Here is a 16,193-nt window from a genome sequence, read left to right as displayed (position 1 = left end):
AGAGAAAAATTTCAAATCAAATGATCTCAAGTTAATATTTCTTCTAATTAAAATAATTTCATACAATAATTTCTCATTAAATTAAAATGATTATTAAGTTTTCTTATACAGGAAAATCTGGAATAACAACATGGTCTTTACTTTGAAAACAAAAATTATATGAAACCATCAGGGATGCACTGGTGCCAGAATGCCATCCGGTACCGATTTTTGGGAGAGATAAAAAGTTGTCTTTTTGTATAGAATTTAATTTTAATTAAAGTCTGGCTAGACAACCATTTTAATTGATGTTATTACATTCATTTAAAGGATGTAAGCTTGTAAAAAAAACTTCCACTCTGCTATGAAAATGGTTCGTACAATTAATTACAGTGACAACCTTTAGGCACCTGCTTTTAATTAAGAGGGAACTGGGCTCAGATCTCATTCAAGCTTGGTATGCAACAAAATTTCATTGCCCATAAAAAAAAATGTCTGTGATATTATAGTTAGTTATCTCAGTCAGGATATATTTCAATAAATTCAGAGAAGCAACATTTCAATTAGAAATGTTAGACATTGTAAAAAAAAAATTATTTAAGGCTTATTTAAAAAGTTAATTTCACTTGATACTATCTGGAGATCACAATTTTGCACCTATATAATATGCAATGTCTAAAATAAATTAATACAATATTTGAACTAATAAGTTTTTAATGAGTACATATTCTACATCTAAAACCATTAAAATAAAAATATTTTGAACACAAAATTTGGGGCCTCTTATAAACATAGAATATACATTCAACACTTACATTAAAATAATGATTAAATCAACAATAAAACATGAAAAATATAAAGGAAAATTATACAAACTAGGAAAATATATAAATTATTGGTAAAATAAAGTAATTATATTTAATACTAATTTAAAAAATATTAAAACTGTCTTACTTTACTGTCTTCCTGCAGTTCAGTAAAAGATAAAAAATGAAAATGTCGCAGTAATCGTGCACTAACAGGATTTCTTCCACCACCAGGAGGACCCATAGCTGCCACAAAATTAACATCAATTATACTGCGAAATTCTCCAACTGACTTGCGATCATACCAACCTAACAAAAATAAAATTACAATAAAAACTAACTTTATTGTTAATTTACGTCTATGTTAATTCTATCAGTTGCACTTTAATTAATCACCAGATAAATTTTATAAATATTTTTAATATTGGTCACATTTTTATTAATACCAGAAGTGGGCATCTTCTTTTTTTTATTCATGAAGGATAAAATACAAAGCACCTGACCCTGCTTTTCAAAGCTTACAGAGTTTAAGTACATTTTAGATAGTATTTAAGTTTATTTTTTAAATACCACACTTTATTGATCTTCCTGGGTCTCTCCTACCTTTGATACATAATTAATATGTTCTTTCATCGTTCTCACAGTACAAATCTTTTATTAATTCCTATTCAAATCAATTACATATTTTAATGACGATTTTAAAATTGCTTGTCAATTACTTTACTAAATAATCTACCAAGGAGTTTTATATATAAATTTTCTTATGAAGTTGGTTTCTAAGAATGAAATGAATGATTTGTTCTAGCTATTAATACATAATATTCATTTAAATTTATAAAAAAAGAGCAAGATTGCTGTTTTAAAACAAGTGAAATCTTATTTCCTTTTGGGTGACATTTCTTAGTATTCTATTTATGGAACTGTCCATGCACAATTATTTGCCTTGCCCACTTATCAGAAAAAGTGTAATAAATTCTGTTTGTTTATATATACATATGTATGTATATTGCATGTGTGTAAGTAGGTCAGTGTGTGATTATTATTTGTTTCAGCTACATCATACACTATGTGGTTGTACAAACCCATATAATATACAAAAATAAAGAAGCATATGACAAACCATTATGCAGCAATTATGAAAGAGGAATGCCTCTTGAGATGACAAGAGGAATTTATGCATTAATCTGCAAATGACAAAAATAACCTCTTCATAGCAAATATCTTGCACTAATGATTTCATTAACATATCATAGCGTCACCAGAACATTAACTTGTAACAAATTAAATATAATATAACTTAATATTAATAGTATTCAGTCATACATTATGTTAAGCCTTTTTAACAAAGTGTGCTGTAAATAAGAATACTGGAAAGCTTTAAAAGAGGTTGAATCTTAGAAAATACTCTTCTGGAGTTTGTTTTTTATACTCCTAACCAGGGGCATGTTAGCAACATAAATGACAATGCAATCACTTGTGGAATGTTCATGTAACCAAATAACAGTTAAAACCATAAAAAAGTCATCAGTAAACTTACAAATCGCACAAATTAATAATAGTGACAATTAGACTCCAAAAGCTTCCCTAATTTAATTTCCCCCCTTAATAAATCATAAAGAGCACTTTTTTGATCAAAAGTAAAGGGTTGTCAATTACTTTTACTTTGTTGCTTATTTACTAAATATTTTGATATTGATGGTGGATAAAAATGATTATTATTTAATGAGTTATGTTTTGATGTTTTGACTCATATTTACTTAAGTTTTTGGAATCAGTATTGAATCATTCTTGTCCATCAATTATCTCAGATGAGGAGATCAGATTATATAAGTGCAAAAGTTTGGCAAAGGAGAGTATTTCAGATGTGAAATGCCAGCATAGGATATTAGGGAAGATAAATTTACAAAAAGGGAATTGTAATAGCTAGTTTAATTTGGATTTAAGCCAAAAGGAGTGTTAAGGAATTAAACAGTAAAATAATGTTACAAGATAACCACAATTGCTTTTATTGTGTAAGCATTTATAGCAGACAATGATAATACTACCGTCAAATTACTTTTTTTTAAATTGGTATTTTTTATTGTTTGATTTTGTTTACATTAGCTTATAACTTAAATAAAATGAGCTTCATTTTTAAAAAAGAATAAATAAATGCACACAACATTATATACTTTCATCTGTGCGTGCGCAAATGAAAGCACATATACACACACACACACACATGCACGCGTGGTAAGAGAGAGCATCACCAAAAACTAAGACATATGTACAAACATATGTTTGTAAATATGTCTTAATTTAGATCATAAAAAAAACTCAAAATTAACAAAATAAATGTTTTCTTTAAATTTTGACCTTAGTGTTAAAACAACTGCTAACAAATTAACAATTAATTTTTTTTATTTAAAATTATTTACTTTTATATTTATTTAAAATATAATAGGAATATAAAAAATATATATTCCCTACATAAAGGTAAAAATCAGCCTCTTTTTGTATTCTGTATTGCACACCCAGTAAAATAATGTTATAAGTCAAAAATGACAGTTCTGAGAAAATTCCAGTTGAAGTATTAGAACTGCAAAATAAAATACATCCCTTACTCAATAGCAGCAATATTTCACTTGGATATTTCATAAGATATGTATGAGTATTTTTCCTGGGAAGAGTATAAATTTTTGAACTGCTTGGTAAAGATCACAATTTCATTAATATGTTAATATATCTGTCTTACGATGCCAATTTTACTGGAGAAATCATATTTTCTGATATGCAGGATTATTTTTCATTAATTTTATTCTAAACATTTAACTTATTTTGACTTTTGAATTTTCATTTGAAAATATTTTGAATGACCAGAATGGTATCAATCTGGTGAATGGTTATGTATCAATCTGTTACTGAACAATGGTGATCACAAAAAATGAAAAATATCTTCAAATAATTTACGTAGACATCATTTTTCATTTGAAAACGTTTTCCACCACTTTAGCAACGTGAATAAAATTTACAATGGTACTAGTACACTTCCTCTTCGTAATAATAATAATAATAATAATAATAAAAGAAAAACACTGAAACTTTATCATTTAGTAAGATTAAACCCTAAACAGAAATAGTTGAATAGAGACTTTTTTTAAAGAAAATTTATTGTAGATATTAAGTTACAAAGAGTATTATAATTGTTATTTAAAAAAATAATTTAGAATATGATACTACATATCACACATTGTGTTTAATGTATACTGAGTATGCTATGAATAAACAGAAAGAGTTTCTGACATGCTCTACAAATGAAAAAAAACCAAAAAACATTCATATAAACATGGGTCTGGAAAAGCTTCATTTGTGCTATACCGGCAAAAGATTTTTCTCTGAGCTACCCAAGGATAAACTGAAACAATACTGAAATTCTTAGAATTTTAACTAATTAGTAAAATTACTGGTTTCGTATGGTTATAGACCTGAAAAATTGAATAAAACACGTCCCAGAACTATACATCTAGTAACATTTGAGCAAATTATTGTAAAACACAAAAACTTGATTCTTAGGATAACGTAAAAAAAATTGTAATTTGTTGCAAAGTTGTTTGACAAACTTAAAAAAGACTAGACATAAAAGTTCTGAGACATATTTATTCAATTTTTCCCATAAAAATCCATATGAAATCAAATTTACCCCTTTATTTAAGTTCCAAGAATTTCAATATGGATTCATTTTACTCTTGCAGAAGTCAAGGTGAAATTTTTCACAAGTTGTAACTCCAAAACAAATCACTTTCATACTCGTAATTATAATGTAATCTTTTCTTTATTTTCACTTTTCGAACATGAAGATCTTTTCATTTCTTTTTGAGACACCTGTGTGGTAATGAGAATTATTATGACAGAATAGAATATTAAAAAGTTAAAACAAAAATTTTTCTGAATAAGGAATCTTTTTAGGTTAACTGTTACAAGATAGCCACTATGATATTCTAACTATGGTCAAATGTGTACTAGAGTGCCATGTGAGATTCTGTGTGTATAAAGATTTTGAGCTGTATACTGCTAACAATATATAAAAATTATACAATATTTTTCTGGATGATAGGTAGTGAATTTTGTAGTACATAAAAAACAAGAAACCTGACTATGACTTGAATTTAATTAAGAAAAGTACAAATTATGTGTATGTATAGGTTGCATTTCTATACGTACAATATAAAATATAGGATACCTTCTGCTTACTAATACACACACACACATTTCTTTTTTTAATAACTTTTCTAATATCTAATATTGTTGAAACACAAGAATTGTTTGTCTTTGAATTTGATGTATTAATTTGTTTATTTTTAATTTTTTATAATGTTAACAAAAGGCAAAAAAATCATTACAAAAGTTACAATAAATAACTTTGTAAAATGTAATTACCATTATAAAAAAAAATAATATTTTAGAACAAAAAAATAAATGATAAAAATTTCTGCTCAAAAAATTAATCAGTCAATGTCTTATACTTTATAATTTTATCAAAATTTTCTCAATGTGCAGAATTTTTAAAACAAATTATGAGTATGAATAACATGTAAAAAATTAACGTCAGTCACGTAGCAGTGTAAAATAACTAACATGAACGGGTTACTCTGTACAAAATGGTAAAAGGATTAAAATAGACAATTAAGGGTGGAAGAGTCAGGATATTTGATTGTATGGATGTGAAAAATTAGGATGTAAGAGATCCACCGGATTGGTCTAGTGGTTAACGCGTCTTCCCAAATCAGCTGATTTGGAAGTCGAGAGTTACAGCGTTCAAGTCCTAGTAAAGCCAGTTATTTTTACATGGATTTGAATACTAGATCGTGGATACCGGTGTTCTTTGGTGGTTGGGTTTCAATTAACCACACATCTCAGGAATGGTCGAACTGAGAATTGTATAAGACTACACTTCATTTACACTCATACATATCATCCTCATTCATCCTCTGAAGAATTATCTAAACGGTAGTTACCGGAGGCTAAACAGGATAAGAAAGAAAGAAAGAAAGAAAGAAAGGATGTAAGAGATGAAAGTTGGGGAGAGACCGCAGGAGGTAGGCCAACGGATATTAATAGGTGGTTGAAGGGGTAAAAAGTGTTTCTGGATAACAAAGAGGAATAAAAGGAGATATATTAGGAAAAGAAAGGGGTGAGGTTTGTGTACGTACAATATTTATCATAAATAAGTGTCAATCAATAATGGTTCAGTAAGAAAAAAACAAATCATTAAGCTTTAATTGCTAATAAATTTTAAAAAAGTTATTATTAATATTTTTAAAACTGATATACTTTGTCATTCTGATAAAAAAATTAAGATTTATAAAAATATCAGTCAACGTGGACATACTGAACAAAAATATGTTTACCAAATATAAATTAAGTACTACCTACTTACCATGAAAATCCATCCACTGCCTAATTAATTCAAGAGGAGGTTGAGCTCCGTATGTCTCTAATGCAGGCATATTTAAATCATCAATAAATATTACAAGACGTTTCATTAAAGGAGGACCAAAAACACCTTTACGTCGACGATCCAACTTAGAATCAATTAGATCCTGAAAAACCATTCATGCAAAGGATAAAGGAATTAGGTAAGTATCTTTAAGGAAGTAAAGCATAAAATACATAAACTAACTGAAAGTTGTTGATTATTTGTTATGGATTCTTAAAGATTATAAATTTGATTCGTTCATTGATAAACATAGGCAACTTTTATTAGACTGTAGATTAAAAGTATGACTAAGTTCATTATATTTTTATTTGAAATGTTTAAAATAATTTTCAGTCTTTTAAATTTTCCAAGGTAAATAATTGCAGCTGAAGATATTTCCAAAATAATATAACATTTATTTTTTGCAACACTTACATTTTCTAATATTTTACATTTTCATTTTTTTGTATTGAAATAGTTTTTTTTTTTAATAAATGGGATAATAAAGAGCTTTTATAATAATTATTAAAATGACAAATTTCATTCTTATCAATTTTAATTTTCTGATAAAATATTATTTATTGCTCTATAAAGAATTAAACTTTTAGCCTTCAGTCAGGCTTACTTTACACGTTCAAAATAAAAAAAAAGTTTTACAAAATACCCCCTTCCTTGTTATAAAAGTTTTCTTTTTTCTTAGTTATCATAATCAAAAGGTTATAGGTGATTTGAAAAATAACATACATCACTATGAAAATGGGGCACAGTTACTCTCAATGCAACAAAAATCTCATATCAAGCTTATAAAGGAGAGAAGAATGAAGTGGTTTCCTGTTTCCTTCTAAACTGTGTCAAATATATTATTATATATCAGGGTGTCAAACCACCAAAATAGGATGAATGTTATATTCATCTCGGCTGTAAGATATAACTTCTAACTGTTCACCGCAGGAACTAGATATATGAAAACATATTCCTTGTAGACAGTAACAATGACTGGTGGCTTGTATCTCAGATCCTTTATATGTGTTACAACCTGTAATAAACTTGGGAAAGCAAATGTTACAAATTAATGCATATCATTGAAACAAGAAATAATTCAATACTTCTCTCTTTTAAGAATATTAAAAAAAAAATCTTCTTTTTTATCCAGCAAAATATAAATTACTGATTGTTATCTTGTGGATTTATTATTAAAATTTATTGCTGTAGAACAAACAAATTGAATTTCACGGCCAATTTTTTTTGTTCATACTTCATACCATATTTTTACTGTATTAATAAAACTCGTATAATCTCTTGTAAACTAATACTTTTATTTTTTTTTAAAGAAGTGATGGGAATTAAAAAAATTGTTATATAACATTTATAAAATTGTTATATAACATTTATATAACAGCATTTACTATTAAAACAAGCTGAAGTATATTTTCTTTTAAATTTTATTATTTCAAATACATTATCAAGATTTTGTACGCTCTCTAGTAATATCAAGTACTGCTATCTAGCGACACGATTGGTAAAGATACATTAAAAAATGAATAAAATGACGTATTTGAGTCCCGCTGTTCATCAAATGGAAAAATAAACGTTGTAAAGAATACTTTCATAAAGTTTTTTGAAAGTAATCTTTATTATTAATCTAACTGAAATGAAATATAAAGTATTAACGCTTATGTTTTTCCCATTTTCATTTCACTGTTAGGTCAGGTCAGGTCAGGTCATATTTAAAACTATTACATAGTCGACTTCGTAGGCTTTTACCGACGAAGTTCTAACGAACTACGTGATTTAATTAAAATCTATTTTTTGTTAATTCTAATTATAATTAATTAATTCTTAACAATATAGCAATATATTCTTTAACAATATATTAATTCTATAACAACATTAATTAATTATTTAACACTGTACCTGTGTTTGATTAGCTGAAGTACGGGCAGAAAAATTAAGAAAGTCTGATATAAATTTTTTATGCATACCAAGACTTAATTTAGACATAATAGTAACTGTTTTACCAGAACCTGTAGGTCCAATGCACAATACATTTAATTCGTTCAGTAATAAATCACCCAAAATTTGTGCGTTACGAACATTATCGACTGTAGGAACTTCAATATCTATAAAATAAGATATAAAAAAAATAATATTTTTACAAATTCTTAAAGAATATATCGCGAAATTCTCCCAGGACTTTCATAACCTATTCTACTCATGAAAAAATGGAAAAAGTTTGTGTAAGCATATGTCTTAAAATGTTTTGTTTGCGAGTTACAGTTAATGAAAAAGTTTTACTCGGATTTCAGCTAGCCCCAGTGAAATGAGGTCATACTTAAATATTTAGTACATGTATTAAGGGGCAGAATTAGTGATTTCTAATGCTTTCTGAAACATCAAATGAAATATATCCCAGAACCATATCTGCAGTAGTTTTTAATAAAACTGGAGTGAAAACAAAAAAAAAAGGGATAAAAAGACTTTTTTTTTATATTTAACATACAATAACTTAAGTGGATAATAAAAACATAAAATTTTCAAAAAAAGCTTGTAGAGAATTTTATTTTGAACAAAATGTTGTAATTTAAGTTGAAGAGAGATTTTGTAATTTTTTGAAGAAAGTGTAAATAGACTTCAGCAGTTAAGCAGCCAGGTGCTGATCCAAACAGCTAATTGTGAAGAAAGCCACACCATAAATTGACACTAGATTGTTGTTTGTCTTCCACCGTATCAAGGATTTGGTTCCATGTATGCTTATTGCGTAAGTTTTCGACGCCATCTCGAGTCGGATTTGCCTCGTTGGTAAACAAAACATACTTGTAGAGTTGTCGATTTGTATTCCACGATTTACAGAATGTCTCCTGATGTAGATGTTGAACTGGCTGTTTATTGTAAGGATAGAACTTCTTTTGTTTGAGTAACTTCCAAACCATCGAATATGAAACTCCAGTCCGCTTAGGAAGACACGATGTACTGACGCCTGGACTGCACTTAACTGCATCAGTTTTTCAATTTCATCAATAGCAACCTCATGTTGAACACAGATTGTTCATACTTGGTACGAATACTAGGTAGTGAACCTGTTTCCCGAAGGTTGCGAAATTTCGCTCTAGTTTTTTTTCTTGACGAAAAACTATTCGGCGTTATCACCGCCCCGGATATGACATATTTGTTGCAATAAACAAACAAATGCCACATTTTACGGCTTAATTAGAATAATAAAATTTCCAATTGCTGTACGGCAAATACATGAAGAGCTGATATATACTACGATAAATTAAGCGTTTGAGTATAAACGGACGGCCCTAAGAAATAACAAGTCTAAAATTTCCTTATCGTTGCCCAGGATTCGTCGAATGTTTTTGGGCAATTTATATTTAAGACGCAAGACTCATAACATTTGTAATCCACAAATATGTGGTGCACAATCAGCGGCTGTAGCATGATATCCATAATGGAGCGTTTTCTGCTGACGTCAAAAAAACTCGTGAGTAGCTCTCATATGTCCTAACCACAATCGGCAGGGAACCATTTCCTCTCGGCGAACCTTTCTGCACGAGGAGTCCCATGGCAAGTATCTTTTGATAACGTATCTTTGATAACGTTGTAGTTTGTTATTAACTGTAGCAGTACAGTAACCTTGCCAATTTGCACGAATAGTGTATTTTACACAATGAATAAAGTCAGACATAATAGTACAAGCGGCAGTGAAGGACGGTCAACTACATGTGTCTTTATCAGAGGAATCTGCACGTAAATTTTACGGAATTCCCACACGGCTAGTGATCCAGCAGCAACTCACCTGTATGTTGTGACGGTTCAACTCAGCGATTGTATTATACATTTCGGTAACGAGAAGATGTTTAGTATATAAATTTTCTAAAGCTTGGGAGAGCACCGCACGAGTCACTGCAGATAAGGTTATAGCGGTATTTTGAATATTTACAATATTCAAACCCTTATTGATAGCGTACAGTTCAGCAGTAAATACAATTACAATTTAGGTAGACCAAACATACAGGTTCTACCATTAAAAAAAAATGTGCATCCAACAGTATTACTTTGTTTCGATCCATCTGTGTATCCGTCTGAGTTTGTTTTAGAGAAAATATTTGCCGAAAACGATAGGTGGTGTTAATTCTTTATTGTATATCGTAAGGTCCAACATACGAATTGGAAGGTTGATTCTCCATGGAAGATATGAGCAGGGACTGGAAAATAAAAGGCGAGTTAACATTTATAAGTTGATGTAAACGCCGGTTACGAACACCCATACGTGAAGTATAATGTGGTTAGTCTTTATATCTTTGTTAGGATTCGCAAGAACTGCGGTAAAACCCCTTTAAGCCCTTCGATTGCCCTATTAAGACGGGCAAAGTAAGAAGCTAGAAGTTGGTCTTATCTATCCCAAGGTGATGGTTAACCGCACTCAACAAGAATGCTAGTGACAGGGTTTGAACTAAAAGCAACTGTAACAAGACGAAGAAAAACATGATGTACGGAATTTAACATCTTTAGCGCGGTATGACGGGCTAAAGAGTAGGCAACACAGCCATAATCTATACGGGAACGAACTAATGAATAGCTATTTTAGGATCTGAAATCCAGCGATTCGGAAAACGAATATTTAATATTTTATTGCAGATGCTGTAACATTACCGTCACACACACCCAAAATCAATACCATATCAGCATATTCCTATGTTGTAAAAAGGTATGGCATTACTTCAATGAGCAAACCATTCACGTTCAAACTAAAATTCACAGAACATCTTCGCTAATGACAGTACAGTTCACAGTACCCGATATACGTATTCAATGTATCTTATAGAATGATTTCTGTAACACCAATAAAATATTGCACAGTAATAGAGATTAAATCACTGACCAATATTTGTTCAGCTATTGTTATTTTATTGCCAACTTTGAAATAACAATTTTTCAAAAATTTTAACATTAATTGTTAACAAAATTATTATTATCGAAGTAATTTTTATTTTACAAATGTTGTGTAATTACCATTATTTTTAACAGGAAATTATGTTTTTACAAATTATTCACATCACCAAAAAATAATATGGTTTTTGTTTACATTAAATAAGTACTTTTCTGACAAATGTAATAATGAACTGTTTCTAAATAAAATTCTAATTTTTCTAACATTTCTTTGTTTTATTCAAATTTTCTTACACCAATTTATTCAGAATTAAATTCCCTACAAATTTTGTTTGAAAGTTTTGTGTGTTTATTACCACCCATCTAACAAATTTATTGTACGTCAAACATAAAAATAGGGCTTTTCCCCAATTTATTGGTTTTCACCTCAAATTGATCAAAAACTATTGCGTATACGGTTCTGGGATCTATTTTATTGATGTTTCAGTCAAAAATCTTAAGAAATCACTGATTCTGCTTCTGAATTAACGTCTTACAAATTTCAGTACGATCTCCATTCACCAGGGTAGCTGAAAGCCGAACGAAATTTTTCACTAGCTGTTAACTCGTAAACGAAGCATTTCAGGACATGTTTACATGTACTTTATCCATTATTTTCACGAGTAGAATAGGTTATAAAAGTCCCGGAAGAACTTCGTGATTCACCTATATATATATATATATATATATATATATGGGTATGGATACATGTAATAGAAAAAACTATTCTATGTAGTAAGATAGAGAAAAATTTGAATAAGTGTCTTGTGGAATGTTACGTTGGAGTATGAGTGTGAAAATGGACATAAAGAAAAAGAGTAGTTGACATAAAGACATAATGAAGTTCTTGTCAAGTACTGCTCCTAGATTGTATAACGTACTTCCTAATCATATAAAGAGATCAGTAGGAACCTAAACACTTTCTTAAAGCTACTAAGACGATGGCTAATTAATATTGATGACGCTGAAAGTATGTTCCATGTAATTAGATGATTTATGATTACATATATAATTAATTATAATGCTTTATACTATTGGTCTTAACATAGTAATAGATTTTTTACATATATAACTTAACGAGTAGCACTGGATGAAAGGTTTATTAGTAAACATAAATATTTGACGACGATTGATCTTCTCTATACGTAACTGCAGAAAAGATAAGTTTCCACCGGAGTAAATCATGAATTGAACCAAAAATAATTCTCCTATGTAAGATAAAACTGTTCACTTTTTCCCCTTACTCTAACTAAAAAGATTAATAGAAAAGGGATGGTGCCACAAAACGGGCAAGACCCTTGTGGTCACCTAATCTTTCATCTTTTACAAATAACATAAATTAAGTATAATTAAGTTAAGTAATAAATATTAAATTGTATTATAAAACAATGTTAAATTAAGGAAAGTACAATTATAATTAGTATTAGGATTACTCCATTAATTATTAATTCTGTAAAAGTGAAAGAAATAAAAAAGTAATAAAAAAGAAAAAAGCGAATGGAAAAAATTAAATCGATAAAGTGAAAAAAAAAAGAAAAAATGATAGACAATCTAATTGGAAATAGGTAAGATATCTTCAAAGTTTGGCTGGAAATAGAAGCTAAAAGAGACGGATATTGTAAAAGGAACCTGCCTAAAAGCAGATAACCGTATGATGAGAAAATACGAGGTCTGTAAATAAAGTAATGGCAACACAGTAAAGTTACTAGTAAACATATGGTTACATGAACAGCTGATTTATATTCGGTATTAATATTTTTATTCTATTGTTGCCACGTGAGACGTAAACAGACTTTTCGTGAAACGAGTTTTTGTTATGCGTTACAAAAATGAGTAATACTAATTATGAACAACGTTGTGCGATCAATTTTTGTGTTAAATTCGGTGGAAATGCTACTGAAACATTTTTTTCAAAATTGAAAAGAGCGTATGGATATGGGTTTTAGGTGGTTTAAAGCATTTTTAAATGACCGGTATTCACGCTCTGGAAGACCGTTAACGTCAAAAAATTACAAAAATGTTGAGCGAATCGGAGACTTTTGGAGTTTTTCTCTACAGGAGAAAAATTCTTGAAAGACTGTGGAAAAGAGTTGCCCGCGTGATACCAGCCATGAAAGACAACTGGATGCTGCATCATCACAATGCACCTTGTCACACTGCAAAGAAAAACATTCCTGTAGTTCCTCAACCACCTTATTCACCTGACTTGAGTCCGTACGACCGACTTTAAATAAACACCTTAACCTTTTCCCATCACAATGCTCCGCGCTTCTTAGCGCTCCGCAAAAATAGTTGGTATCTGATTGCCTCTCTTCATAGTCTTATGCTACCCTCTTGGGAAAAAATTTTCAAAAAATTACAGTATATTAACGAGATTTAACAGATTCTGACAAAAAAAAAACCTTACGATTGGATATTTTTTATGCCTGTAACAACAAAAAAATTGAAACCGTACAAAAATTACGATAATTTAATTGCAGAATTTTTTTTGCGCATTTCTACCGCGTTTTTTATTAGCGAAATTTTTTTTTTTTTTATTTATGTTTATGAAACATAGTTTGCTGATTAAAAAAAAAAATACTTTCAAGCAAATCGGTTGAAAGTTGGGCAAAATATGATGAAAAACCCGTGTCATAAATTACAGATTAATTAGCATATCAGTTTCGAGAAATTTTTATAGTTATTTATTTTTTCTTAGCGTTACATATAATGTAAAATTTATTTTAAAAATTATAAGACTTCCTTAGAGCATTTATTACGTAAAAAAACTTTTTTTACAACAGAGTATTGCTGTTACACGCCACGGGGGGGGGGGGCAATAGAGTTCATGAAACGCATAATAATTACCCCAGTAATTACAAGCTATTCGGTACAAACAACAGGTATTTTTTGTGTTACTATGTATATAAAATCGTAATATATATTATATATATATAATATATAAAATAAGAAATTACGAGCGCGCACTAGTTTTTACACCAACATATAAATCGCAATATGGGAGATTCCCCAAAAAAACAAAAGAATGAAATAGATGACAAATAATAAATAACCTAAACAAATAAAATGAAGTAATAAATTTATAAATAGAAAGCTCTTACTCCTAGTTGGTGATATTTTGGCGTGTGTGATACACGAGAAAGCATCCGTCTATACAGAGTGGTACCTCACAAGCCACACACCTCCAGACTGATGTTACGCGAATGCCGTTTGCCGAGCACACAACGCATTGTCTAAAACCGTTTGTTCCCTCACGTTTAGGAAAATGTCTTGTTTCACAACTTTCAAGACGTAAAAATTCACGATTTCTTACATAAGATCCTCGTGCAGAAAATCTAGTAGGAGATGATGAAACAAGCCCTTTCAAAACCTCATTTCGAAACCATCAGAAGGATTGGTTCTTCTCCATCTTATTGCCGTATTATTTATTATTTATTGTAAGCCGTATAAGCATTGACAAGGAGCATATCAAAAATGTGGAAAAAAAGTTTTTTCGTCCATTCTGTCATGCGCCTATGTAAGTAATAGCTTGAAGACAGAAGATCAGATTGATCAACAGCCCCCATATAATTATTGTAATCTACAATCGTTACAGGTCTCACGACATTTTCTGTACCGTGAATTGTTACACTGTATTTACCCTCTTCAGTAGGCCCATGAATAGAAGACAGAAGTGTTACCATTCGCTTGTCATTGAATAGAATACAAGATATTCCATCCAGTGTCGTACGACAGGCTAACCGGTGTCTGGTCAAAACTAATTGTTTACGTCTGTTTCGTGTGAATTCAGCTGGCATTCCAGCACGATTGGATCGAGCTGTTCCACAAGCTAGAATTCCCACATCTTTCAGTCGTCGATATAATTGCAGGGATGAAAAAAAATTTTCCATATACAAATGATATCCACAATTTTCATAACCTGCAATTAGATTGATAACTGTACGTTCAGTAATCGTTTCGTTTACATTTTGTTCCTCTCGTTGTCTCCCGAGATATACATTCATATCGAATGTGTACCCAGAATTATCGAAAAGTCTGTAAACCTTTATCCCAAAGCGCTTTCGTTTACTAGGTATATACTGCCGAAACAAGACTCTACCCTTGTAGGCGCATAAAACCTCATCAACTACAATTTTTTGTCGTGGATTACAGAGTTCACGAGATTTCTGACGAGCAATTTAAAATATTTCGCGTACTCTCCAGAGACGGTCATAGTTACCAGTTTGCATTTCTGATTCTATTGGTGGATCCTGGTTAGTGAAGTGTAAATACTTCAAAATATGAAGAAAGACAGTTCTCGGTAATGTATTCCCAAACCAAGCGAAATGGGAAACCTCGTCAGTTGACCGGTATTCTTGTAAAGTGTGTCTTACAGTATGACCCATTTCCAGGATGATTGCAAAGAAACGTTTCATCTGGTCAAGACTAACGTCACCTTGAATTCTGTCCTTAGGTAATGGTCTATCAGGTCTACGGCTTTGAAAATACAAATTAGTTTGTGATGTTACTTTTTCAAGGATAGCCCCAAAAAACAACATAGATACGGCAAACGGCGTCTGCCCATGAATACGGGGATCAGGAATATATTCAGGCACATTCTGTAAATTCCTACCACGCTTCTTAGGCCGACCTCTCTTATGAGGAGCGGATTTAGCCAAAAGGTCGGGATTCTTTACAAATGCACCTGGTTCCGGACCCGTAAAAGGCAAACTGTTTAGCGTGTCATATTTACACCTATCAGTACAAACTAACCAGGGATTTCCAAGAACCGGCAGACGACCTTTCAACTCGTAACCTTCGTCATCTGTAACTGTTTCGTCATTTTGGGCCCGGTCAGTTGGATTTTCTTGTAACTCCGCCGTGTCAAGTTCCTCATCTTGGAGAGGAAAATCAACAGCTGGTTGCATTTCAACATCCAACTGCACTGAAGAACGATAATGGATTTCATGAAATATATTACAGTTTCCTTCAGCATGTGGATGTAGAACTGAACCGGCTACATTTATTTTCTGTTCCGTGTC

At 30.5% G+C, this 16,193-nt stretch overlaps 1 protein-coding gene across 1 annotated transcript in view; it reads right to left on the bottom strand.

Annotated features, from left to right (window-relative positions):
• The window catches only part of LOC142332503 (dynein axonemal heavy chain 1-like), an 897,921-nt gene that overhangs the window by 167,481 nt on the left and 714,247 nt on the right, over positions 1–16,193 (bottom strand). The window contains exons 14-16 of the mRNA XM_075378951.1: positions 8,155–8,360; positions 6,202–6,364; positions 934–1,094 (exon numbers count right to left, since the gene is read on the bottom strand). Of these exons, the coding sequence (XP_075235066.1) occupies positions 934–1,094; positions 6,202–6,364; positions 8,155–8,360 (530 nt within the window). The remainder of the gene's footprint in view (positions 1–933; positions 1,095–6,201; positions 6,365–8,154; positions 8,361–16,193) is intronic.

Source organism: Lycorma delicatula, chromosome 11 (genome assembly GCF_047948215.1).
Source record: "Lycorma delicatula isolate Av1 chromosome 11, ASM4794821v1, whole genome shotgun sequence".
Lineage (NCBI taxonomy): Eukaryota > Metazoa > Arthropoda > Insecta > Hemiptera > Fulgoridae > Lycorma > Lycorma delicatula.
This window is presented reverse-complemented; position numbering and strand designations above follow the sequence as displayed.